The following is a 26,087-nucleotide window of genomic DNA, read 5'->3' as shown; positions in this document are numbered from 1 at the left end:
TTTTCCCCAGGATACTTGGATAATGAGGCCTAGGCCCTGAGTGCACTGTCCTATGTCATAGCCACTAACCATATGTGGCTAATGAGCACTTGAAATATGAGCAACCGAGGGACTAAATTTTAACTTTGATTTTAATTAATTTAATTTAAAAGTGATACTCAATTCAGTTATCAGAAAATGTTTAAGTATGTTTAAGACAACATGGGTATGTAACCTGAAGCTAATATAATATTGTAAATCAACTATATTTCAATAAAATAAGTAAAATGAAACAATATAAATATTTGGTATATAAATCACTTTTTCAACTGTAAATTTTATGAACTCTAAATACAGATCAAGTATGTCCAATGAACATTTAGCAGCTGAATTGAGATGGGGCTGTTAAGTATAAAAGACTTGGTTCAAAAAAAAAAAAGTTAAATATCTCAATAGTTTTTATGCTGATTACATGTTGAAATGCTAATAATTTGGGTACACTGGGTTAAATAAAATATAAATTATTAAATTAATTTTACCTATTTCTTCTTAAATTTTAACACAGCCACCAGGAAATTTTTAAATACCTCCATCGTTCATCTTATAGTTCTACTGGACTGTGCCAAGGTGGCAATGATGAAAAAGCAAGATTCATGTAACTCAGGAAGAAGATTAGGCTAAGATAATAAGCCCATTAGCCAGTAAATCTTAATAATGGACAATTATCTGGGAAGGAAACATAAGACAAAGATTTTTTCGTGAATGATTATTTTTAAGAGCAGAGAATGATTATTTTAAAGAATGTGTCCCACTCTCTCCTTCGGAAAGGAAAAGGTGGGACTCTAAACCTTGTGACTCTGGGTATAAACTGCCGAGCTTCTGAAATTAATTCTCTCTCAGAGGGCTAGAGTAAACAGCACTTGGTGTCCTACAAAGTAAGGTACCCAAGGATACAATGAAATAATGAGCAGAAATGCTGGAACTGAACAACATGGAAATTTTTACATCAGGAATGGCCATCTGCTCTCCAGGAGGCTTTCATGTGAGCTAATCTCTCAGGGATCATAGGACAAAATGGAATATCAGGTCAAGAAAAATACTGATAAAGGAAACTGCTAACAAATAAACCATGAAATACTTCAAAACTGAATACCACTGGGTTAAGTCACATGGCTTTTAATCTACATGGCTAAGTTATTTACTCCCTGGGACGCGCAGGCTCAGTGGCCATGGCTCACGGGCCCAGCCGCTCCGTGGCATGTGGGATCCTCCCGGACCGGGGCACAAACCCGTGTCCCCTGCATCGGCAGGCAGACTCTCAACCACTGCGCCACCAGGGAAGCCCTCTCTCACTTCTTTACTCTGGGAAGTAGTGACACCCCCAAAGGCAAACCTGTATTGTGGTACCTTCCACCCTGGCAACGATTCTCATTTTACTCTATACTCTGCCATTTTTATTAACTTCTGCTTTCCCACTCTTCTTTACAAGGTTTTGGACAAGGAAGAAAAAGGAAAACGACAGGATTATATAAGAAGGAATAACAACAGCCCCTCCAAGATTACTCAGCATTTACATGGTGATTCATCATCATTCGCTAGATGATTTCACACACTTTAAATACATTCATTAAAATGAAAAAATCTTCAAAGAAATGCAGTAGTTTATAGAAATGTTTGTTTTCAATGTATGAACTATAGCTATTGCTTGCATTTTTTTCCACAGAAATCTGACTGAGATTTGTATACTGTCAAAATTCTCTTTTTTCTATTTTTGGCTGCGCCACATGCCTTGTAGGATCTCAGTTCCCCAACCAGGGATTGAACCCGGGCCACAGCAGTGAAAGCACTGAATCCTGACCACCAGACCACCAGGGAACTCCCTCAAAATTCTTAATATAAAGCACAAAGCAATTATCTAGAAAAAAACTCTGGCATATGGGCACCAGAGATACAATATGCACATTCTGGTACATGCCAAAATACTGCTAAACTCTAAGTAAACATTTAACTCCTTAGCTGTGATTTTTCTTTCTTGTGAGTTAGAGAGGAGGGCAAGAAAAATATAGTTCCAAATACATCATTTTAGGGGAACATAAACTATAGAAATATGCACTGTTCTATATACTGACATGACAGTAAACTTAACACCCTCACACCATTGTTCTCATTTAACCAGAGCATAATATTAAAATGATCAATTCAAATATGTCCCTTGTGTGTATTTCAATTAAATTCCTTTTAAAAAAAAAAAAACAAAAAACCCTCAGGGAGGCAAAGACTTCACAAAAGAAACACATCTGCTTAGAAATCCCTCCTCCATCCCCTCTTATGCTGCTCTTAGGGTCTAGCATAGGTGTCACATATTCTTCTTTTTTAAATAACTCTTTACAAATATAAAAACAATTCTTAGCTCCCAGGTCTAAAAAAAAACAGGCCAAGGGCCAATGCATTTTCAAGCTGAAGTTTCCTTTAGAGGCAACTGGGGCAAAGTTCCCTTATCCTGCAGATGGGGAACCTGAAGACCAGTGAGAAGGGGTGACTGGTGAGCTGTGGTCACACAGGACAGCTGCCACTAACATGACTGATCAGGACAGTCAGTTTCTGCCTACTTGTTAGGAAGATACTACTAAAGTCTAAGGGAAAATCAGAAAACAACGTTGGTTGCTAAGTGGGAGACACAGCCAACGAGTGCAACAGGAGTTCCAAGAAGGGAGCCAGTGGATGGAAATCTCCACTTGATGTCCACAGTGTGCCAGACATCATGCTGGCTGGGCAATATTTACAAATCCCAGAGGACTTCAGTTAGGCCTTGAAAAATTAGGAAGGCAGATAATAACTAGGGCAAGGCATTGCATTTTAAGCAGTATCATGGGCAAAGACCAGGAGGTAGGAATCACCATATTGTGCCACCTGTCCCACCTCCGGAGATTACAGAGGCAGATGGAGTGATGTGGTCCTGGATTCCTATCTCACTCCTCATTTACTGGTACGTGACTATATCAAGTTGCTATTTCTGCTGTAACAAATTACCACTAACTTAGTAGTTTAAAAAAACATAAATTTATCTTACAGTTCTGGAGGTCAAAGTCCAAAATGGGCCTCATTGGGCTAAAATCAAGGTACAGCAGGTAATGTTCCTTCTGGAGGCTCTAGGGGAGAATGCATCTCCTTGCCTTTCCTACCATTTAGAGGCTACCTGCATTCCTTGGCTTGAGGCTACCTGCATTGGCTTATGGCCCTTTCCGTTTCAAAACCAGTAATGGCCGGACAAGTCCTTCTCATACTGCATCACTCTGACAATATTCTTTGCCTCTCAATGCCACTTTTAAGAATCGTTCTGATTACACTGGGCCTATTCAGATAATCCAGGATAATCTCCCTTTCTCAATGTCAGCTGATTAGCAACCCAAATCCATAGGCAACCTCAATTTTCTCTTGCCATGTAATGTAACATATTCACAGGTCCTGGGGATTAGAATGTGGACATCTCTGGGGAGCCACTGTTCTGCCTCACAGCGTCCTGGATTCTGTTAACAACCTCCTCCAAGCCTCAGCTTCCTCACCTGAGACAGTAACACTGAGATAATAACAGTTTCTACTTCAAAGAGTGGCACTGAAGACTGGATCATCCAGGTAAAGCCCTCCGTCCAGTATCAGCTTATCACGCTCAGTGTTACATAACAAGTGGTCAAGTGGAGACCAGAACGGGGTTTGTCTGCACCGAGTCGAGTCGTTTCACTATAAGTTTGTGACTTTATTACAGAAGGTGATCCCTGAGAGGTTTCTAAGATTTTAGTGTTTTTGGTTCTTTGTCTAGGAGTCTCATTTCAGCTTAAACAAAACAAAAAAACCAAAACCCTCCAAAAACCTTGAAGAAATAGGATCAAAAATCAAAACACACACATACACACTACTAAAACAGGACACCTTTAAAAAGGTAGAAAATACCACAAGACAATCAGAAAGTAAAGATGGTGTAATTTTTCAAATACACGGGTTCAAGGAATCAAAGTTTCTACAAATGGGCACTAAATTTAGTTCTGAGCTCTCCGCACTCCTTTTGCTCTTCTCAACACCGCCTATCTTCCACTCTCCCGTTTCTTACACACTTACCTGAAGGCTGACCCCTCATTCTCCTGGGAAATCCTCCCCACCTCCAGTCTTCCCTGAACTGATCCGGACGCCCTACCTCCGTGCTCCGACGAAGCCTGTCACAGACGTGTCACTGCACTCACATTGTGGGTAAGCCCACCTGTTGGCCACACTAGCTAGTGGCACCCCGATGGTGAGGAACAAGTTTTACTCCTCTTTACAGCTGTAGCACAAAGTGGATCCTCAAATGTTTGTTGAATTAATAAGTCATGCTTCTGAAGCTAATTCAAAGTGCGGGGATGTCTGGTTTTGGCCTTAGTGCTTATCTAGCAGCACTTACAAGGCTTAAGAGATGTCATAATAGGAATAAAGGCATTTCCTATGAAATATGATCACATCCTTGCTAAAATAATAGCAACATAATTAAAAAGTCAATTTTAGGTATGGGAACAAAAGGTATGGAATTTCTAATGTGTATTAATCAGCACCCAGAGGGCCTCAGAACACAGGCAGCTAGTTAGAAAAAGATTTCCCTCTTTAAGCGAGTACAGTGACAACAAATGAGATTATGTGGGAAAACCAGTGACCTAGAACCTGTTTCATTCACGGAGAATTGTTAAACCCAATGCTTGGTCCAAACTCCCAAGAGTGAGACCCAGGAACCTGAGAAAATAAAGCAATTTCAGAGTCAACCTTGCCTAAGAAGTCAATCCCTTGTCTTTCCAATGACTTTAAGAATGTCACTTTCAGGATAAGAAAATCCTACTTTTCAGACCTCTTGATGTTGTACAAAGTTTCACAATCTAACAGAAAAGTGCTCCAAAAAAGCTTTATTTGTGAAAAAGGATATGGAGGAGGGAGCTTCTTGTGCCCTGACTCAATTCTACCAGCAAATCACAGCACCATCAGACGCCACCTAGTGGAGTAGAGGGACCCTACACTGGAATTACTTCTTCCTCTAAAAAATTCATTACAACAGTATTTTCCAAAGGTGTTCCTTAGAAAACTAATGCCACAAGGTTCCCTGTCAACTATGTTTAGGAATTCCTAAAGGTGAATGAAGGGAGTGGAAACGATGTCTTTAGTTAACAGTTTAGTGTATTTTGAAGATGACATTTAAGTATCATGTGAATTTCAATTCAATCCATGAGAACTCTAGTGTCGGGATGGCGAGAAGCCAAGAAAAAAGAGTAAGGAGAATGAGCCAGGCAGGGACTCCATCTAGTCCAGTGGGAGTGATTCCTGCACACTGGTCTATGGAACCTGAAAGGCCAGGCATGAGGAGAGGTGGTGGTGGGAGGGGATCCAAAATGACTCAACATCCCTCTGCCAAAATCACTCCAACCTGAGCAATTTCAAGGTAAAGTATCATTTAACTAGTCATTCATTCAAACTTTTAGCTAAATTGTTAAGAGTTGTAGGAGAAAGACAATAAAACCTTGGCCTCAAGGCGCTCAATAAATACTGTCTGAACAAACCAGCTCAAATTTTGGTGGGACAGATGTGCAGTCAGTTCCACAGCAAGAACACCATGCAGTACTGTCATCCCTTGGTGTCCACAGGGAATTGGTTCCAGCCCCCCATTCCCCTTGGATACCAAAATCCATGGATGTTCAAGTCCCTTATATAAAATGGCATAGTGGGCTTCCCTGGTGGCGCAGTGTTTGAGAGTCTGCCTGCTGATGCAGGGGACACGGGTTCGTGCCCCGGTCCGGGAAGATCCCACATGCCGCGGAGCGGCTGGGCCCATGAGCCATGGCTGCTGAGCCTGTGCTCCGCAACGGGAGAGGCCACAACAGTGAGAGGCCCGCGTACAGCAAAAAAAAAAAAAAAAAAAAATGGCATAGTATTTGCATGTAACCTATACACGTCCTCTGGTATACTTTAAATCACCTCTAGATTACTTATAACAACTAACAGACTGTAAATGCTAAGCAAACAGTTGTAATTACAACATAATGCTATGGAAGTAGTTGCCAGGTACATGATACATTCAATTTTTGCTTTTTGGAGCTTTCTGGAATTTTCTTTTCCCTAATATTTTCGATCCAGGATTGGCTGGATCCAAAAGTAAAGAACCTGTGGATACGGAGGGCCAACTACACAAAAAACAGCAGATATAGAGTGCTCCAGGAAAAGGGAAGAGGAAGACCTGTGTCTGCTAGTCGGTCAAGGTACATACTATCTGGTGTAGATGCTTTTAAGAAAACAGACACAGTACTTACTTCAGGTGCTTTCAGCCAAAGGCTTTCTCATTAAACTGCTACAGATTTTCAGACTATTACTTTATTCACACACAACATACTTCACACATGATGTGGCCTTGTAAAACAAGCATTTACCCTTACCTCCACCCTCTCCAATTTTACAGACAGAGAAACTCAAACACAGAAAAGTTAAATGTTTTGTTCAAGTTTATAACCCTGCCAGGGGTAGACGAAGGCTAAGGACCAGATACTGCCAGATCCCAGGCCACTGCTTGTCCCCCAGGCGGCACTGCATTCCTTTTGAACAAAATTTGTTGCAAATTTTCTCTTTTAAAAGGTCACTGGGGCTTCCCTGGTGGCGCAGTGGTTGAGAGTCCACCTGCCGATGCAGGGGACACGGGTTCGCGCCCCGGCCCGGGAGGATCCCACATGCCGCAGAGCGGCTGGGCCCGTGAGCCATGGCCGCTGAGCCCGTGCATCCGGAGCCTGTGCTCCGCAACGGGAGAGGCCACAACAGTGAGAGGCCCGCGTACCGCAAAAAAAAAAAAAAAAAAAAAAAGTCACTGAATCATAACAGAATATAACATTTTACCAGAACACATTTTTACAGTAAATAATGAAATAATCATAAGATGGAAGAAAATCAAGTAAGCAACTTAAAAATATCAACCCCTCTACCAAATTTTCTTTAGGCCTGTCTGCCAAGATCAAAGGTGGAAAGGCTCCAAGAAGAACAGGCTCTGCAGTCTGGGAAGAGTGAAGAAGTACAGACATGGGCTTCCCCAGGATCCTGAAACACACAGACTGCCAGCCCACAGTTAATCATTCAGCACTTTAAAAGGATTAACCATTAATGAGGGATGTGTAAGACCTTTTACAAAAAATTGAAAGGAAGGTTTGAATAAATTAATATCATGCTGTGATCCTAGAAAGGGAAGCTAAGTTTTATGAACATGTCAATTACCTCTAAGTCAACTTAAACATTTAATAAAATTCCAACCCAAATTCAGCCAAATGCATAGATGGATATAAAAGAATATTCCATAAAACACCAGAACTAGAGGACACTGAGTCCAGAGTTCACCAGGTAATTACTTAAACAACGTAAAAAATGAAATTATATTTACTCATATAAAAAGAGGGATCTAGACCAAGAGAAAACACAGAAATAGACCCAATTACATATTAGAAAATATTTTGTGATAAAACAGGCATCATCAAGATGAAGGATAAAGAAAGCATTATTTTGTGAATGGTGCTAATTGATTAGCCAATAAGAAGGGAGGAAAATCAACTGTGTTCTGTATTTTAAGCCAAAGTAAATCCAGGCAGCATAAAGTGCCAAATAACTTTAAAATTCAAAACGAAGTGAACTAATTAGTGACCAGATTTTTCTTAAAAAAATAAATCAAGAAAAAGAACCACAGATTTAACTACATGAAAATATAGAACTGCTAAATAAAAAATGATAAAGGTAAAATGGCTAGGAAAATAATGGACAGAAATATAACAAAAGGGTTACTGCCCACACCACCTAAGAGGAGGGCCGACATCAACTGACATATCAGCACCAAGTTGGAGAGCAATAGGTAAAGGACACAGGTAACTGAGATGTCCCCTCTCAGCAACCCCACAGCACCCAGGCAGGATGCTTCATATATGGTACCTTCTCCAAATATCTGTAGACTGATGGCCAGCTAGCTTCAAGAAACGAATGTTAGAGAGTATCCTGGCTATTTCTAAGGCAATTAAAAAAAAAAATTTAGGCAATCGAAAGATGTGTATTTTATATATGCTTGTGGCTTGGTGAACCAGGATATCTGCTTTCTACCACAACAGACTAAACACTTCGTCAGTTAAGCTCTCTATAACCAAATGTTAAGTTGTGTCAAATGTTCCTCAGGCCTCAATTTGTGTAAACAATAGAAACACAACAATGACCTAGAACTTACATTCCAAACTGTCCCATTAAAAAAAAAATCTGCACATGTTTCTCTTACTTAACACTGGTTATTAATAATAAGTAAAATACCATTTGACTCCAGGGTGGGAGAAAGAAAAGGGGAAAAAAACCCAGATGCTCAAGGCAAGATTTATTTTAGGTAATCCTTCCAAATTTGTCTTTTTCTTCTAAAAATGGTTCATTAAGCTCAAGTGGGAGTTTACCCAAAAAAATGGGGTATAAATTATTAATTAGAATGAACTCAGTTCTTGCAAAGTTCATATGCAGCAGGATTTTATAAGACCCAACCAGAATCACAAGAGAGTGAAGAAATGTAGTACAGGTAAATTGAGCTAGATTTATTCTGAGAAGAAATTTCATGTAATCATTTGTCAAAATTAGTGATTTGACCAAAAGGTTCATTTTGTACCTTCAAGTAGTTTTTATCCATTTATTACCTTCCTTGCTTAAAAAAAAAGAAAAAAACAAGGGTAAGTCAACTATACTTTAAAAAAAAAAAAAAGGGAGGAAAAAAGGCTACCATCTTATACTTAGAAAGGTTTTTCCAAAAAGAAGCAAAATTTTGGAAACCTCTGAATGAAAAAGATGAATCATAAACACACAATATAAGCCAACTGGATAACAAAACATCCTTCCAAATCTTGAAATAGCTTCTCTAACTCAAGTACTTGAATGCTGTCATCATTTTAGTGACTGACTCTAGGCTACCCTTTTATACATAATCTTCGAAGGACTTCATTTAGTTTTCTAAGAAGATTTTTGAACATCTATCTGCTTAAGCTTATTTAAGTTGATAGTACTTTGTTTTCAAAATTCAAACTCTGACTCACTGAGCCTTCTTAGTCACCTGAAGCTGTGCAGCTCAAAGTCTTTCAGGTGGACAGAAGACACACCTAATGTGACAGCTTCAGTTCCTCTCCCAGAGTCCCCTGCATGAAAAGCATGAATACAGTAGATTCTCTATGTATAAAACCTTAAGACAATGGACATATTAAAATAGCCAGTAGTATAATTATTTGATGTATTAATAGTATACTATTATAATACCCCCCCAAAATATTGAAGCAATGTAATATCCAGTAATAGGAGGATGACTACATATTTTTGGCTGACCTACTGAGGGAAAGATGACATGGCCATCAATCTGATCACTCATTTGGCAAATAGTGATTGAGCCCCTGCTATGTGCCAGATGCTGGAGAAAGAACACTAAACTGAAGACAGACAATCCCCACCCTCAGAAATCTCCCAGCCCAGGGAAGACAGACAGTAAACAAATCATCTCATAACTATACACATATTGGGTGGGCCAAAAAGTTCATTCAGGCTTTTCCGTAAGATGTTATGGAAAAACCCGAACGAACATTTTGGCTAACACAATAAATACAAACTATGTTGAATGCTATGAAAGAAAACAACAAATCTCTCTCCAGGGGGGTAGACTGTGGATGTGATATTTGAGCTGGAATCTGAAGGATGAATAGGGGTTTGACAAGTGGACAGCTGGGCCCTGGGGAATGGGGAGGGAGAGGGCACATTTCAGGAAGAAGGACTAGCACAAAGGCCCTAGTGTGAGGAAGGAGGGGCGAGACTGGATACCAGTTAAGTGCCCACTGGCCTAGGGTAGGGGTGGGAAAGGGGCTTGGACCAGAGTGGTAACAAGGAGATGAGGAGCAGATCAAAGTATCTAGAAGAGAACTGACATAAGGTCATGGCTGATACAGAGAAACAACATGGAGCAACACGAAAAAATGGGCAACATGAAAAATGTTTAACTTAAAAAGTAGGACACTCAAATAATACATGATTTAGCTAAGTAAAAAAATATATATGGATTTGAGAATAGTGAACCTGGCAGTAGGCTTATCCTGTAATGTGACATGACTTTCATCCTTATAGAAATACTTCTTGAAGAAAATGTATTCCTAAATTATGATACATCCAACTGACAATACAACCACTGAAAACTTTGACCAAAATTTGTAACGCCACACAAAAAAAGAGATTATGATATAATAAAATTTGAAGTGCAAAATATATCATTGCAGATGCTGTGTGATCAAGCTACATTTAAAAAAATAATAGTCTCTAAACATTTAAGAGGCTATACTTGAAATAGCACAAAATTTTGTTTGCCAGTGAACCATAAAATAATGTAATTATTTAACACAAATACAGAGAAAAAGAATCAAGAAAACTAAAATATATAATCATAAAGATAACATATTTAACAGAAAATATCAATATACAAACATTTCTGTTCAAGTACTAATGTCTTAATATGAATCATGTTTACCTTTCTTTAATGAATGTAACGCTGAAGTGAAGAAGGTCAAATAACCAGGAGGCTGGGGTGAGCCACTGAACTCAAAGTACCCGAGTACTCCAGGCTGCAGAACAAGAGCAGAATTAGTTGCCTGGGGTATCATTGGTCACTGCGTAAAGGGAAATATTTCAAAACAAGAAAGACATGCCATTATAATTTAACAAATTCAATTTGTTGCATTTCATTTTTTAATAAGGCTTTGAAAAAAGTTGCCGGTTAGGGCTGACCTTTCCCTTCATTTAGACAACAAACAGGGCAGCTTTTACAGAGGCAATTCAGAGCTGAAACTTCCTAAGCAGGTCTTTCCACCCTCTGTGGACAGTTCTCCTACATCCCTGGTTTGAAACCTCACTGTCAAGTTCAAGCACTCACTTGCTTTTGTTTAGCAACTCCAGGCAAACTAGGTCAATGATCTGTAACCTTTCTTACATTTCTTCCTCAACCTCTTCCCCGCCTCACTCCAAACACACCTTCACACTTACTGGAAATCAGGCTACCTCTGACTGGCTCCACTGGTGCTCAAGGTCATCCTTTAAGGGGCTCCTTCTTTCCCACCACACGCAGAACCCAGCATTCCACAATGGCACCCCTCCTCTCTTGTCAGGTCAGTCTGCTGAGAGCCCTCTCGCTCCTCCACCCCAATTTCCACCTGCTCATTCCATTTCTCTAAGCTTAGCACAGAATACCCCACCATTCTGCCAAACCAATTAACTGTCCTCACCAGACACATTCTGCTTTCTTGTGCAGAATAATTTCTTCCTTATTAGAAGGCCTTGTGGGCACTCGTTCTGTCTGGTTTTGTTCTATATGTTTTAAAAGCCCAACTGTGAGATTCTTGAGGAAAGAGTGCTGGGCTTGGAGTCAGAAGACCTAAGCTCAAGTCTGACAGTTAAATGATCTGGAGTGAATGCTTCAATGTGAAGCTCAGTTTCCTCATCTGGCAAATGGGGACCATTCATCATGGGGTTACTGAGAAGAATGAGCTTGATGAACTATAAAGCACTTGGCAAATGTAAAGGGTTCTTTCTAGCCCTAAAACACACAGCACTATGTTTTTAATAAATAATTTTGGAGCTGATTTGATCATTGGGACGTCAGATCCAAAAAGTACAACAGAAATTTAACCTGTTGGTAAAGTTTAAAATTGGTATGTTGTATAAAAGGGGAAATTTCTGATTGTAGTGGAATATACTATACTATCTTTCAAATCTAAATCACCTGTTAATTCTAGTAAGATTCCATTTTAAATAGATCAATTGGTTTTCACTCTGGTAGAAACTGAGATAGTCAGAATGTTTAATCTTAACATCTAAAAAAATCTAGCAAATAACTAATTTCTCAAACAACTGAGGAAATCAGAAAGTAGTCATTGAAACAGGATTTTCTTTTTTTCTTTTTTTTTTTTTTTTTTGCGGTACGCAGGCCTCTCACTGTTGTGTCCTCTCCCGTGGCGGAGCACAGGCTCCGGATGCGCAGGCTCAGCAGCCATGGCTCATGGGCCCAGCCGCTCCACGGCATGTGGGATCTTCCTGGACCGGGGCACGAACCTGTGTCCCCTGCATCGGCAGGTGGACTCTCAACCACTGCGCCACCAGGGAAGCCCCGAAACAGGATTTTCTTTTGCTAAACTCCTTAAAATGTTTTCAACAAGCTGATCCAGAATTGGCTCAATGTAGAATTACACAGTGTTTGGGTTCTTAAGGTTTCAAACCCAGGCTATGATGGTGTATAAGCCTTTCTACCATGAACAAAGGAAGATAAGATCTTCAGAAATTTTAGTCACTTAGTTAATACTGGATACAAGATAGAAATGAAAAGTAACAGAAAGAAAATAGACTCATTAGTTTCTTTCAATTCTGACCAATCTCCTAAACGAAATGGAATAAATTGGTTCTAAATATTAAGAAATGTTTCATGGCTAATAATTAAATGAGGTGAGTTTCAACCTCTTCTCCCATCATGTTATCTCAGGCGGCTTCACAGGAGGAGACATATGGCCCATAAACATGTATCTCTCTACATGCATGTATGCAACTACATATGTGTTTATGTAAATACACATCAATGGAAGTAAAAACGATGTGAATTCCAAGTCTTCATGAGAAACCCAGATTAAACATTTAAAAATGAATAAAGGTTAGACCATTTGCAGGGGTCCTTTACGGACCTTTCTACAGTGTAAGGGTTTATTCTTGTTGATGGCACCACTGCTACAGTTTTCCAAGGGGCTACATAGCTTCTATGAAAGAGCCTGTATCCTCAGAAGACCTCGTACTAAAATTTCCAAGTAGTTTGACCAAAGAAATTCCACAAACAATACAAACAACCCCATAAGTAAAATTATTTTTACTTTTCATTGCCAAAGAAATGAAATGAAGATCATAAGATTAAACAACTATATGAGAGGATTAAAGGTTGTATAAATTATAAAATACTAGCTCTTTGAAAAACAAGACGGGTTTCCCGGGTGGCGCAGTGGTTAAGAATCCGCCTGCCAATGCAGGGAACACGGGTTCGAACCCTGGCCCGGGAAGATCCCACATGCCGTGGAGCAACTAAGCCCATGTGCCACAACTACTGAGCCCGTGCTCTACAGCCTGCAAGCCGCAGCTACTGAAGCCTGCACGCCTAGAGCTCGTGCTCCGCAACAAGATAAACCACTGCAATGAGAAGCCCGCGCACCACAATGAAGAGTAGCCCTTACTCTCCGCAACTAGACAAAGCCCAAGCCCACGTGCAACAACGAAGACCCAATGCAGCCAAAAATAAATAAATTAATTAAAAAAATATATATATATATAAAATAAAACACAAGAAACAGGCAAAGTATATTTTAGGTACTATTTTTCAAATATTCACAATACTGTGAGTCTGTATTAAATTTTGAAAAGTGGCATGTTTAAGGATATAACTTAAAATTAACATTTCAAAATAATAAAAAGAGGAAATAACGTGAAGTGATAGTTATCTGTTTATTTCTATTGCAAATTATCATTTAAAAGTTATTAAACTGGCTCTGGTTACACTTTAGGTAAAATAAATTTTGCAATCATTTCCCCAAAGTTTCAGTGTCTCTCCAGGCAAAGCTGTATTTGAGAAATGATTACACATTTCGGAGTTCCCTCCATAGTTCTTTCTTAAATCTGGAAAAAGGGAAGTTTGGGGAACAAAACACATGTATATTCACATAGGTCTACACCCCTTGTTTGCTGGGTTGCAAATAAACCCAGGGGCTGGTTCAAAGCAGACACCTTGGCCCCTGCCTCTTACTTTTGAGGTTCTCTTTCAGATGAGCAGGCCAAGCACGTGAGCCAGCCTGACCCTGGGCTGAGGTTGGAGTGGAAGGCTGCTGGCACGCAGGCTGTCCCTCTTCACTCTGATGCTCACCAACATGTAAAGATGGTCCAACCGCAGGTTCCAGCTGCAGTGTTTCCATCAGTCCCTCCCAAATGCCTGGATGGCTGCCAGGTGAATAGAACAGCCACAGGAATCTAACTGCCAGCATTCCTCTTTCCTTCATTTGCCCAACAAATCAAAGGTGTAATCAGGACACACCACAGTCACAAGACACCTCCGTGCCCTCATCTCCTACCGCTCTCCTCTCTGCTCCGCACCCCCCATCCTGTTCCTCCCTCAGGACCTTTGCACTTACTGCTCCTGCTTCCTGGAGGGCTTTCCCCAAATTTCCTCAGGGATGGATCATAGCACACAGGCTTCACTCTAAGTATCTGTTCAAATGTCATTTCCTCAGAGAGGTCTTCTCTGTCTTCTAAAATAGTTATGCCCACCCTCCCTGCTCTCATATCTATCTTATCACCCGTCTTTATTTCTCTTTGTAGCACTTATTACCTAATATTACCTTGTATGTTGTTTCCTAGGGCTGCCATAACAAATTATCACAAACTTGGTGGCTTAAAACAACAGAAATTTATTCTCACAGTTCTGGAGGCTAGCAGCCCCAAATCAAGGTTGCAGCAGGACTGTGCTCTCTCTGGAGGCTCTAGGGAAGAATCCTTCCTTGCCTCTTTCCTAGCTTTTGGTGGCTCCAGGCATTCCTTGGTTTAAGGCTGCATCACTCTGGTCCCTGACTTCATGTTCACAGGGCCTTCTTCCCTGTGGATTTAGGACCCATTCTAAATCCAGGATGATTTCATCTTGAGATCCTTAATTAATGACATCTGTACAGACACTATTTCCAAATAAGGCCACATTCTGAGTTTCTGGGTGGACACAAATTTTGGGGGGATACTACTCATCCCCCTACATCTTGTTTATTTATTTTCCTGTTTGTTGTCTATCTCCACATTTTTTTTCTTTTTTTTGGTGCACTGCGCAGCACGTGGGATCTTAGTTCCCCGACTGGGATCAAGCCTGCGCCCCCTGCATTGGAAGTGCAGAGTCTTAACCGCTGGATTGCCAGGGAAGTCCCCTATCTCCATATTTTAACTCCATGAAACACAAGCTCTCACTTGTTCATCACTACATTTGCAGCTCAGACAGTGCCTGGCACAAAGCAGGCACAAAATAAACATTTGTTAAAGACTGAATGGGGATAAAAAGATAAATAAGACAAAGCTCCTCCTCACCGAGTTTACAATTTAGTGAAGAACAAAACATGAGTACCAGATTATAACTTGACCCAGTCTGTGTGTTTCAACTCCATTTAATGATGTACAGTATATTCAGTACCTCCTATAATGAGGAGGCTGGAAATAGGCTATTTATAGGAGGCCAGCACATCCTCACCAGTATAAAATATTTATTTTCCTAAGTGAGCACCATTTGCAGTATGGCATAAATTTCAGCAGATGGTGTACATGCCCTCTAGTGGCCAAGAGAATAGTTACCTCAGTGTGTTTTTTTCCTCAGTGGCAACTGAAATATTTCTGCATTAATGTTAACTCACACTTAGAAAATTTAAAGCTACTTAATTCACAGTCGTATAGAACTATGAGTTAACAGAAACAGTATCAAGTTATGTGTGCAACATTCAGGGTACAAACAACCCTCTTACTAACAAACAACAGGATAACAGCAGGTACCAGGCAGTCTACTAGGTTTTTCTCCGAAGTGCTCAGGTTTCTGTCACCTGGCAATTTACCCAATGCCCTGCTTCTCCCTCCAAACAATCCCCAAGCCTTCTCCTATCTCACTTAAAACAACTTGGTTTACCAAAACTGCTAAGAACAAATGAATGGATGTGTGCTAAATCACTGCTCTTAAATAAATTATAGAAATTCATGAAAAGATTTCAAAAATATTTTGGCTACAGATATAAGAGTTCTAAATAATACTGTTGGCATTTGGTGGGTAGATTATAAGGTACAAATCAGATAATTCTGTCACATTCTTTAAAATATAAAAAAGAAAGCATTATTGATGTAGAAGCTACCGACATTTAAGACAAGTATGTCTAAAAAATACTGACAAATGAGCCCTAAAACTGTGACCGTGAAAGTGACATTACCATATTTGGTTCTATCCCCTTTCCAATCAACTTAATGTCTATCCAAAATAAAAATGACACTGGGTTATGTTTGCCTATGTTGTCCACAAGTAATAAATTAAATTGTCCTGTCTGTATCTTAAATATGCAGAAGAACTTTCAAGAAAGAGGAATTCTACAACTGGAGTAAATGAAAGAAGCAGAATTTCTTAACATGGTTTGCAACAAGATGACTTAAAGTTCCTGATCTCCCTCTGCGGTGTCCACCAGAAAGTCCATTTAGTTTTTAGCTACATTCATTATTTATAAGGCAGGTATGATTTTAGTGCATATCTGGGAAGAAAATTCTGGACTCTACCCAGCCTCAATACTGTGATTATCATACATAGAACACTCCCAGTTCTGCAGAATAAATGCTAATGACCCAATTAATAACAGGAAATGGTAAAACTCTACTGCTTTAACAGTAAGTCAATAGCCACGGCCCATCCTTTATCACTAATTATTCTTAGAACCATTCCTAAAGATGAAGGAAAAAAGTTACAGTCAAATTAAGAAGCTGACTTTCAAAAGTTTTCTTTCATGAAAAAGGAAGATTCAAAAATGACATTAAATAATTAAATATTCAAAGTTTTAACCTCTAGATACATAGTGAAGTTTCAAGTCAGAGACCTTAAACATTCCTTTGTGTACAAGGAAGAATTTTGGGAGCCAGAAGACCTAGGCTACAGTCCAGTCTCCACTTAGGGTACATCACACCCAGTCTGTACCTTATCTTCTTAATCTGTTGAAAGGATCTACAATTTCCATCTATCTCACATGGCTGTTGGGAAGATTAGAAGTAAAAGCACTTGAAAACTGAAGGGCACTTACCAATGAATAGTCTATTCATTTTTTATTTGCTAATAATGTCTAAAGTATTTTGGAATCTACAGAATAAAGTATTTGAACCATCACTCTTTTTTTTTTTTTTTTTTTGCGGTACGCGGGCCTCTCACTGTTGTGGCCTCTCCCGTTGCAGAGCACAGGCTCCGGACGCGCAGGCCCAGCAGCCATAGCTCACAGGCCCAGCCGCTCTGCAGCATGTGGGATCCTCCCGTACCAGGGCACAAACCCGTGTCCCCTGCATCGGCAAGCAGACTCTCAACCACTGCGCCACCAGGGAAGCCCATAATCATCACTCTTTTAATGTCTTTCTACAATGTTCAGTAAATTAAAGGCAAAATTGTTTTCCTAAAAATTACATCTCGGGGAACTAAGATCCCACCTGCTGTGGGGCAACTAAGCCTGTGTGCCACAACTAGAGAGCCTGTGCACCAGAACTACTGAGCCCGCTCACTCTAGAGCCCCCGCGCCACAACTAGAGAGAAACCCGTGCACCACAACAAAGAGCCCGTGTGCTGCAATGAAAGATCCCGCATGCTGCAACGAAGATCCCACGTGCCGCAACTAAGACCCGATGCAGCCAAATAAATTAAAAAAAAAAAATTGCATCTGGTTTCAGTGTCATATTTTATAAACATAAAAGTATGGAGAATGATGCGCAATCTGATTTGGGTAGGTTTGAGATATCTAAGTCAAATAAAATATTTTCCATTGGTTAAAAACTTCTACTCTTCTAGGTAATTCATTATCAAATCATCTGAAACAGGCTTTTAAAAGGATTCATCTGTAGGACTTATAAAAATTCAAACCAAGCTAGAATTAGAGCATTCCTGTTTATAATAGCAATAGAAGCGTATGTGAATAGAGTTCAGTATACGTATAATAAAAGTTTATGTCAATATGGGAAGTTGTTAATTTCAGGGTATCATCACTTCCCAAGTAATAAACCCTAACTACACAATCTTATGATGATCCAAACTGTTCGCAAATATCTGGATTAGAGACAAACTTATGAGTAATCAATGTGTGTTTTTAAAATGAGGGGAAATTTATCAAATGCACTCCTATAAGACGTCACAAACACATCTAGAGATAGAAGCAAAAAACAAAGCCATCCTAACAAACCTTATAAGTGCCACAGAAACATTAAATAATTATTTCAGCCCAATTTTGGTATACGTAAATTTAAACACATTTGATATTGAAATCTATATAAAAATATAAATTAGGAGACAAGGCTCTTGATCAAAACAAGTATCTTTCATACTAAGACTTCTTTAAATCATCAAGACCCTTAACACATTTAGGATGCATACTTTTTAGGGGGGTGATTGTGGTACAGACAAACAATTTGAGTAGAAAGTTGAATATCAGGGACATCTATTGATGACAACATAACTCACTCCTGGCTCTAGCTCCCCACAGGTAACACTCCAGAATTTTCTAGTTAAGGCACTGCTTAATTTTCATCTTCTTTCTACTGATACTGTTATAAGCAGATAAACTTGCAACAATTAGATTGTGGTATTCTGTGTGCTACATGAAAAAACGTGTTTATACTAGGACCTGTGGGGCATCCTTAAGGCCTTATTTGGGGAAACAATAATTGAGAGCAGTGGCTCTCAACTGAGGTGATTTTGCCCCCCTAAGGGGCATTTGACAATGCCTGGATATTTTTGGTTGTCACAAGTAAGAGGGGGGTGCTACTGGTAACTAGTAGGTGGAGGCCAAGGATGCTGCTAAACATCCTGCAAAGCACAGGACAGCCCCCAACAACACAGAATTATCTGATTCCAAATGTCAATAATGCTGAGGTTGAGAAACCTTAACTTAGAGGAATGTCTGAAAGTATATTATGCTCCAGAGTGGGGCCTCCCAAAATTCCTTTATCTTTCCTATTTATTTAACTATCAAAAACCATGACAGTGGTTTCATTTCTGGATCTGGAATTTTGTCTTTATGTTATCTTACAGAGAGTAAATGAAATTGATATCACTTCTTCCTAGGCAGTATTTGGTATGTTTCACAAGATAAATGGCTTCACATTTGAAACCACGCTGGGCATGACTCCCGAGTTCTTTCACAATTAATCAAATACTGCCTCTTGCCAACCCAACAATTTCATCTCCGTGAAAAGAAGCCCAGCAAAGATGATTCTAACGTGATAAAAGCCATCTACAGCTTTCGGGAAGCACTTGAAAGGCTGACAGAAGCTATACAGCGTCCCAGCTTGGCAGCACTCTCTTGGGTCTCATCTTAAAGGCAGTCTCATCATTGCTGTACATCTTCTAATTAAGTGGGCTGCCAAAAAACAACCTTGAGTAATGTTGTATGGACTCAATGTCAGACTTGGAGCATAATCTCTGAAAGTGCTGCTGGAAAGCAGGTACAAAGAATGCAACTGCTCAAGGTCAGGAATCATCCTGGCTGCTCAGTCATAACCATGCACTTGTCTCCCCTGCAGATCCAACTACAAAGACACTACAAACATCTTAGAGGCAATAAATAAAAAAGGAGTAGAAAGATCTCTGATACAGATGCTCAAAGGCATTGTGTCAAAAATACTTTCCCAACCACAAATGATGAAACTTCTTCTGTCTGCCTCTTCCCAGCCTCTAAACTTCACCAAAGCCAGCAGTCAGGAGGGATTATGAGCCAACTCCCTTATTTCAGAGATGAGAAATCTGCATAAAATGCAGAAATCACAGATTTCTGTCAGGGCCAAAACCCAAGCGTCCAGAGTGCTAGCTGAGTCCGTCTTATCACATGACCTCTGCTAAGAACTGTCTCAGAACTGTCTGGATACAAATCTCTGATAGAGCTGGATATAATAATAAAGCCACCTCTCTGTGCTCTTTTAAGGCTAAGCAATCTCAATTTTTTCCACACTCTTTTGGTGTAGGGTAAGTACATGCTGTATGCTATTTGATGTTCCACAGCTCTTCTCCCATTTCTTTATTTTTTAGAAGATACTGACTGAAAATTTAAAGAAAAAACCAGAGGGTACCAATCTGGGCATGGTGTTCTATAAAAGTCCCAACAGAAGCTAAGCTGGAGGAAGAACTCTTGGCCCTTAAAGGTCATTTTTTATCACCTTAATTACAAAACAAACAAAAGGTGTTTATATCAATATAAGTTGGGAATTCCGGCAGGTGCTGTGCACATTTTGAGCTCTCTCAGTAGTGCTAAATATCCAGGATTTTTCCACAATGTCATTTTCACTGATAAAATTTCATTTATTAGGACTACATCCTAGCAGGCATTTCCTTTTTTTTTTTAATTTCATCCCTGTTTTACAGATGAGGAAATGGAGGCATAAAGAGGTTAAGTATAATACCAGCCGGAGGCCACACAGCTAATAAGGTGGAGATGAGTTTGGATTCAAGTCTGTCCAAGTCCTGATTCTTCACCATTTTGCTGGACCACCTCCAGTGACTCCTTGTCATCTGGTGCAAATCTATGTGAAAACCCACATCATGCAATCATTGCACCTAAAAGTTAAAAGGAATCTCAAGAAAACCCTGTTCCCGGGCCCTGACGCCTGACAGATGAGTGACCTGCCCCAAGTCACAGACCCAGTTAGTGCTGCCAAAGGGACTAGGCCCAGGCGCCCTGCCTCCTACTATAGCTCCTGCCCAAGTGCCTCCCAGGCAAAACGGGAGCAAGCCCATGAGGGGCACAGAAACCCACCCTTTATAAGAGTCAGGAAGCATTCACCCTAATGCACATCTGACAACTACAAGCAGAATAACTAGATAGTAACACTGCTGCTTAGAGAATCTGCTAATAGTTAACATAAAGTGTTCCTAACATAATTGAAAAAAGCTGTAAATGATGTTCTAGGGAAAGAAATTCACATCCTACCTACATAAAATATACATAGTGTAAAAGGTAAACTTCAACCAAGTGGTAATTGTTAAATTCTGAATTACTGAGGTGTGGATTCATATGGTTTTTATCTCTGTCAGGTACTTATGGTCTTGATTTTGTTGTAGCTAAGTATCATTTTTACTTGTGCCCCAGTATGATTTTATACTTGATCCAATGAATTTTTTTGTGGAACTATTTTTATAATTTACTGAGATTGTTTTAAGCTTTATACTGGCCTCTCAATAAGCTGTCCTGAACACACACTGAGGATCCTACCAAAATAATCCATCAGGGGTTGACTGGCAATGGGAAAGCAGTAGAGAAGCCATGTTAGGAAACTTTCTGTTAATGAACCTTGAAATTGTTATGCACTTAATAAAACAGAAAGGAACATATTCCTAGTTTTGTTTTGCTTTTTTAAAGCTAAACTACAACTGACAAGAAAAACCACGGATCTGAGTAAAATGCTGTAAGCAACAAATAAAATTTTTGGAAATCTGTAGCTGCATAAAAATTATAAGTTAATTTTTACATACTCTAACTTAATTGTGAGACAAACTGAAAGTTTGTTAAAAATTCCTGAATAAAAAATAGATAAGGTTTTGCAAGTATTTTACTCTCTAAAAACTCACTTGGCCAAACTATCCCTATAATCAAGTATCTCAAAAAGCATTTAATTGGGGCTTATCTCTAATGTGATCTTTTAATTGCTACAAATCAGGAGGTATAAAGACTCTTCTAATATAAACAATCCAATGCAACCCAGTGAAGCCTGGGGGAATGGGAGAAGATAGGAAAGATAGGTACCTCATAGTTTGAGAGAAAATCTAGTAATTCTGATTGAGATGGGATGTAGAGAAGTGGTTTCATCACACGGCGGACAAACTTCTCAATGTAAACAGCACTCATGGGGCCTTTGTATTCGATTGGTCCAAAACTAGTACCAAAAAAATAAAAATTAAAAATAATACACCACGCATTAAACCTGTAATATATACCTGAAATCATCAACATCACAAAATGAAAAAGTCTTGCTTCAGGATCCCAACTGTTTCATATGTAAGTAGCCTTCCTTGTCTCAGGAGGTAACTGGAGGGCCAATTAAGAACAAGCATTTTATGTAAGGGGGGGTACAAGGGGCCGTTACATTTTATATGAGCATAATTCTGCAAACTGAATTTCAGATCAAAGAACATTCATTCTAGTCTCTGAAAAAAATTAATTCTCACTATATTTCTTTAAAAAACAAAACAAAACAAAACAGACAGACGACCCTGGAAACTGACCAAATGCCAAAGGACTCCAGGATCTTAACTACACAATTCAATTGGGGGTGGGGGGGACGTAGGGGCAGACTTTCCAAGTCACTCCAAAATAAGGAACAAATTGAATAGTTGGTCCTTGGCCTACTAAAAAGTAGTTATTAAATATTCTTAGATGCACTTACACAAAGGATCACTAAATGAAACTTAAACCTATTTAAAGCTTTATTACAACAACAAAAAATTATATGAAGGTATGAAATCAAGGACCTATACAAATGATCTTCCTTATTTTCCCCTCCAGTTGTGCTTGGGAATGCACAGGAATTTGATTTAGTATTGCTAAGCAATGCTTCCAACATTCAGTTATCCTAAGCTAATCAGAATCCTCACATGGCTTTCTTCAATCTTGCACAAAAGAGACATTGCTCAAATATAATTGGATGGTATGTGGTGGGGGTGAGGGAGTATGGTGAAATTCACCAATTCCATAACCATTCTTCTCTCTAAATAGAAATTGACATTAAGCTTACCTTTAATAGCAACAATAGAGCACAGTAAAGAAATGTATAAATGGTGATCACATAACTATAATATATGGTTACAGAAATTAACACACACATATAATGTGATGAGATAAACACAATTCTTCGGTGTGCACTGCAGAATATGATACCAGACAGAGGAATAGTAGCATGAAAAAAGTAAAAATAGCATTCTACATGCACAGCTGAGAGACTGGGTGAACAACTCTGTCAATTCAAGACTTACTACAACTCATTTGTTAACTAATTCAAGTTTTAAAATTACTACCACCACCAACCCCATCAACCACCACCAATTTTTAATTTAAAGGAAGAAATCAAAAAAATCATCTGATAACCTATTTTGTTGAGCAAAAAGGAGGCAAGTGATCTGGAAACCTCGTTACTCAAGCAAACAGGCTCTGCTGAGGTTCCCTGGTACCGTGTTACAAGGGTCCCAGTGACTCGTAATGAGACGATCCCAGGATGCAGGATGTAGGACACGTTTTGCCAACACACTATAGCCATTGCCTTAGGACAAGCTGATCTAGGGCAGCTGAACTCTGCACAGAGTGTTTTGAGAAAACTACTTCCTGCTTCAGAGCCTTTTATAAACTGCCTTTGTAACTGGCATCAATACAAGCCAAAAAATGGAATCTACTTTCACAAAACAGAAAAGCCTGTTAATTTCTGTAAGCAGCTACTACTAGTTAAGCCATTACACAAACAGTAGCAGCAAGAACACACACAAACAGCAGTGGTCTGTCCAGTGATGAGACTCAAGGGCCATATTTGCAACCACCATTAGCCAAAAGAACCTCAAGACTACCAAATGCTCACAAGAGAGTTTAGTTGAAGGAACACATTCATTCATATGTGTATGTATAAAACAGAGGACTTGAAGATTCTTAAATAGAATATGAAAAGGCTACCTTTTGGGTACCTCTGCGCCTTAGCACTTTCTTCTATTTTTGGAACATCGGGAATGGTAGATGTTGAAACAGGTATTAATGGGTCTGAACTGACTTAAACAAGTAAAAGTTTAACAGGCAAAGATGAGGGGCAAGCACTTCAAGGCAAGTACCAGCCTCAAATTCCTCATGTGTAAAATGAGACGGTTGGACTAAGTATTTCTAAAGTTCCTTTCGTGTCTTTCCAATCTTTCTATAAAACTAAGAAAACAAATAGTGCAAGACAATGTTACACACCCACATATCCCAAAATGACATCTGTATTCAATTCAAGGGAACTCTTGTTATTTTAATGTCACATCAAGTTAAGTCTACCTCTGGGCAGCTGGCTTGGTTACATACAGTTGCACGACCTATACTCCCTGCTAGCCATCTGTGCCATATTTCCTATTTCGAAAAAAAGAAGCGCAGGGATCTCTCCAGGGGAAGCTTATCGCCCATTACACAGCACTGACTTTGAGATCCTTCAAGTATAACACCTTATACTTACCTTCCGGAAAACAAAAAAAGGTAACCATCAGAAAGTCACTCTGAGAAACTGTTCTTATACCCAGAGGAAAATTTGAGGGTGGAGATAGGGTAGGAAAGCATGTTTTTGCCCAAATACTATTTAATAGCTCCTGAGAAACAATACTCTGTTCCACACACAGTTTATGTTAGAGACATGGGAATGAGCTGAAAGATGACAGATAATCCACAAATGATAGTCTGTTGATGTTTGTAATAAATCCCCATTGATTAAGGCCCAGGAATTTTAGAGGGAGGAAATAAAGCCTAAAAAAGTAAAGCTCTTACTGGTGAACTCTTCTTCTTAAACCATTTTACAGTAACAAACTTTAAGCCAATTATACTACACAGAGTCCAGAATCCCATCTCCTGTCTCCAAAATCCTTCAAGTCAGATTTTAGACATAACTTAACACCCACAGCAAGGTCTGGGCAGTTCTCCAAAATGAAACACCAGTATTTCTGCAGCAAAATGAGTACAGTGGCACCTGATGTGGTATAAAGACTATAGGTGGCCCCTTGCTACTTCAGGCCAGATGAATGCATTTGGGGACAAAGTTCATGGAAGTCTTTCAGGTTTTAAAAGCTCTCTGGATTTCAGAATGATAGATTATAGGATTGCGGACTTGTAGTCTTTTTCTTCCCAATTTGAAAAGATGTTAGATACCCTCTTGACTATGCTATGCTGCCAGGTAATGGGATAAGGACTTCTGTATATTTTTATACCATAAAATACTTTTCAAACATTTGAAATGTTCAGCCACACAATGGAGTAACTGGTATAATAAAAACAATGCTATCGAATATGTAATGACATGAAAAAGTGTTCACAAAATAAAGAAAAAGCAGTTGAAGAGATAGTATTACTACATGATCCCATTTTTTAATTTAAAAAAGGGGGGGGGTGGATATGTATATTCACAGGAGGATATAAATCAAAACACACAGTGATTATGAATGGCTAATAAAATCACAGATCCTTTTATTTATTTTTGCTTATCTGTATTTTCTCAATTTTCTACAGTGAATATAACAAAAATCACTTTGAAACTGATAAACTTAATTGGAATTAGAATCGCTTACCTCCGATGATACAGATATATTACAGGAAAATAAAAGAAGTGTTTCTGTTTTCTGCATTTCCCCTGATTCCACCAACAGTTAACTGCAACAAACAACACCTGCAAGCCAAAGAAGGTTTCAAATAACTATAAACAGCAACTGAAAAATTGCCAAGATTTAAAAGATAAAATTATAGAAATGGAACAATTCCTCTCTGAAACAGAAAGTATTAAAAAAATTGTTTTTTGAGTGTTCAAAGAAGGTCATCATTTACCACGACAAGGACAAACAAAGACACCTGTCCATAGTGTCCAGCTAGGACTCTGAATATTTTGGAGTCTGGCCCAAGAGGAGAATGATTTCCTTCAAATTCTGAAGTGAATGACACCAGCAAACTTTTTCTAAGCATGGTTACACTAAAACTCAGTAGTAGGATGTGTCTTTTGTTAGTCAAACTGAGCATCTGAGAAGGAAAAAAATCTTACCTACAGATGAAATATCACAGATTTCAAAGGACCATTTTCAATTTTTTAATAACTATATTAAAAATGAATAAATAGATGACTAGAGCTATGCTCTAAAATGTACCATTAGATAGCAAAATATGGATTAAGTATGTGTTTATAGGTAAATGCTAAAGTATTTAAGGAGGAGTATCCCAATGTCCACAATTTACTTTGAAATGTACCCAAAATAAGATGGATTAACAGTTAGATTGTAGCAGAGTGTCTCACCTTTGCTACTACTGACATTTTGGGCTTGAATTGTTACAGGGTTTTTTGTTGATGTTATGTTTGTTTTTGTTGGGGGTGGGGTGAGGGGAGGCTCTTCCACACGCTGGATGCAGCATGGTGTAGGATCCCTGGCTTTTACTCCTTAGATGCCAGTAGCATCCCCCTCAAGTAGTGACAACCAAAGACCTCTCCACAGTCCCAAAGGTCCCCTGAGAGACAAAACTGCCTCTAGTTGAGAACCACTGATTAGAGGGATGGTA

The 26,087-nt window shown here is 39.2% G+C and overlaps 1 protein-coding gene across 6 annotated transcripts in view; it reads right to left on the bottom strand.

The window, feature by feature from the left end:
• TXNDC11 (thioredoxin domain containing 11) overlaps nt 1–26,087 on the bottom strand; it is a 65,986-nt gene that overhangs the window by 29,859 nt on the left and 10,040 nt on the right. For 3 of the 6 annotated variants that reach the window (XM_019928700.3, XM_019928699.3, XM_004324087.4), the window contains 3 exons: nt 25,115–25,212; nt 21,576–21,705; nt 10,538–10,631 (listed from right to left, as the gene is read on the bottom strand). In XM_019928700.3, the coding sequence (XP_019784259.1) occupies nt 10,538–10,631; nt 21,576–21,705; nt 25,115–25,212 (322 nt within the window). Of the gene's footprint in view, nt 1–10,537; nt 10,632–21,575; nt 21,706–25,114; nt 25,213–26,087 lie in introns of those variants that run through there. The other 3 variants (XM_019928702.2, XM_073792302.1, XM_073792303.1) reach the window with 2 other exon arrangements.

Source organism: Tursiops truncatus, chromosome 15 (genome assembly GCF_011762595.2).
Source record: "Tursiops truncatus isolate mTurTru1 chromosome 15, mTurTru1.mat.Y, whole genome shotgun sequence".
In the NCBI taxonomy this organism is placed as follows: domain Eukaryota; kingdom Metazoa; phylum Chordata; class Mammalia; order Artiodactyla; family Delphinidae; genus Tursiops; species Tursiops truncatus.
The sequence above is the reverse complement of the archived record's forward strand: the minus strand, read 5'-3'. Positions and strand labels throughout refer to the sequence as shown.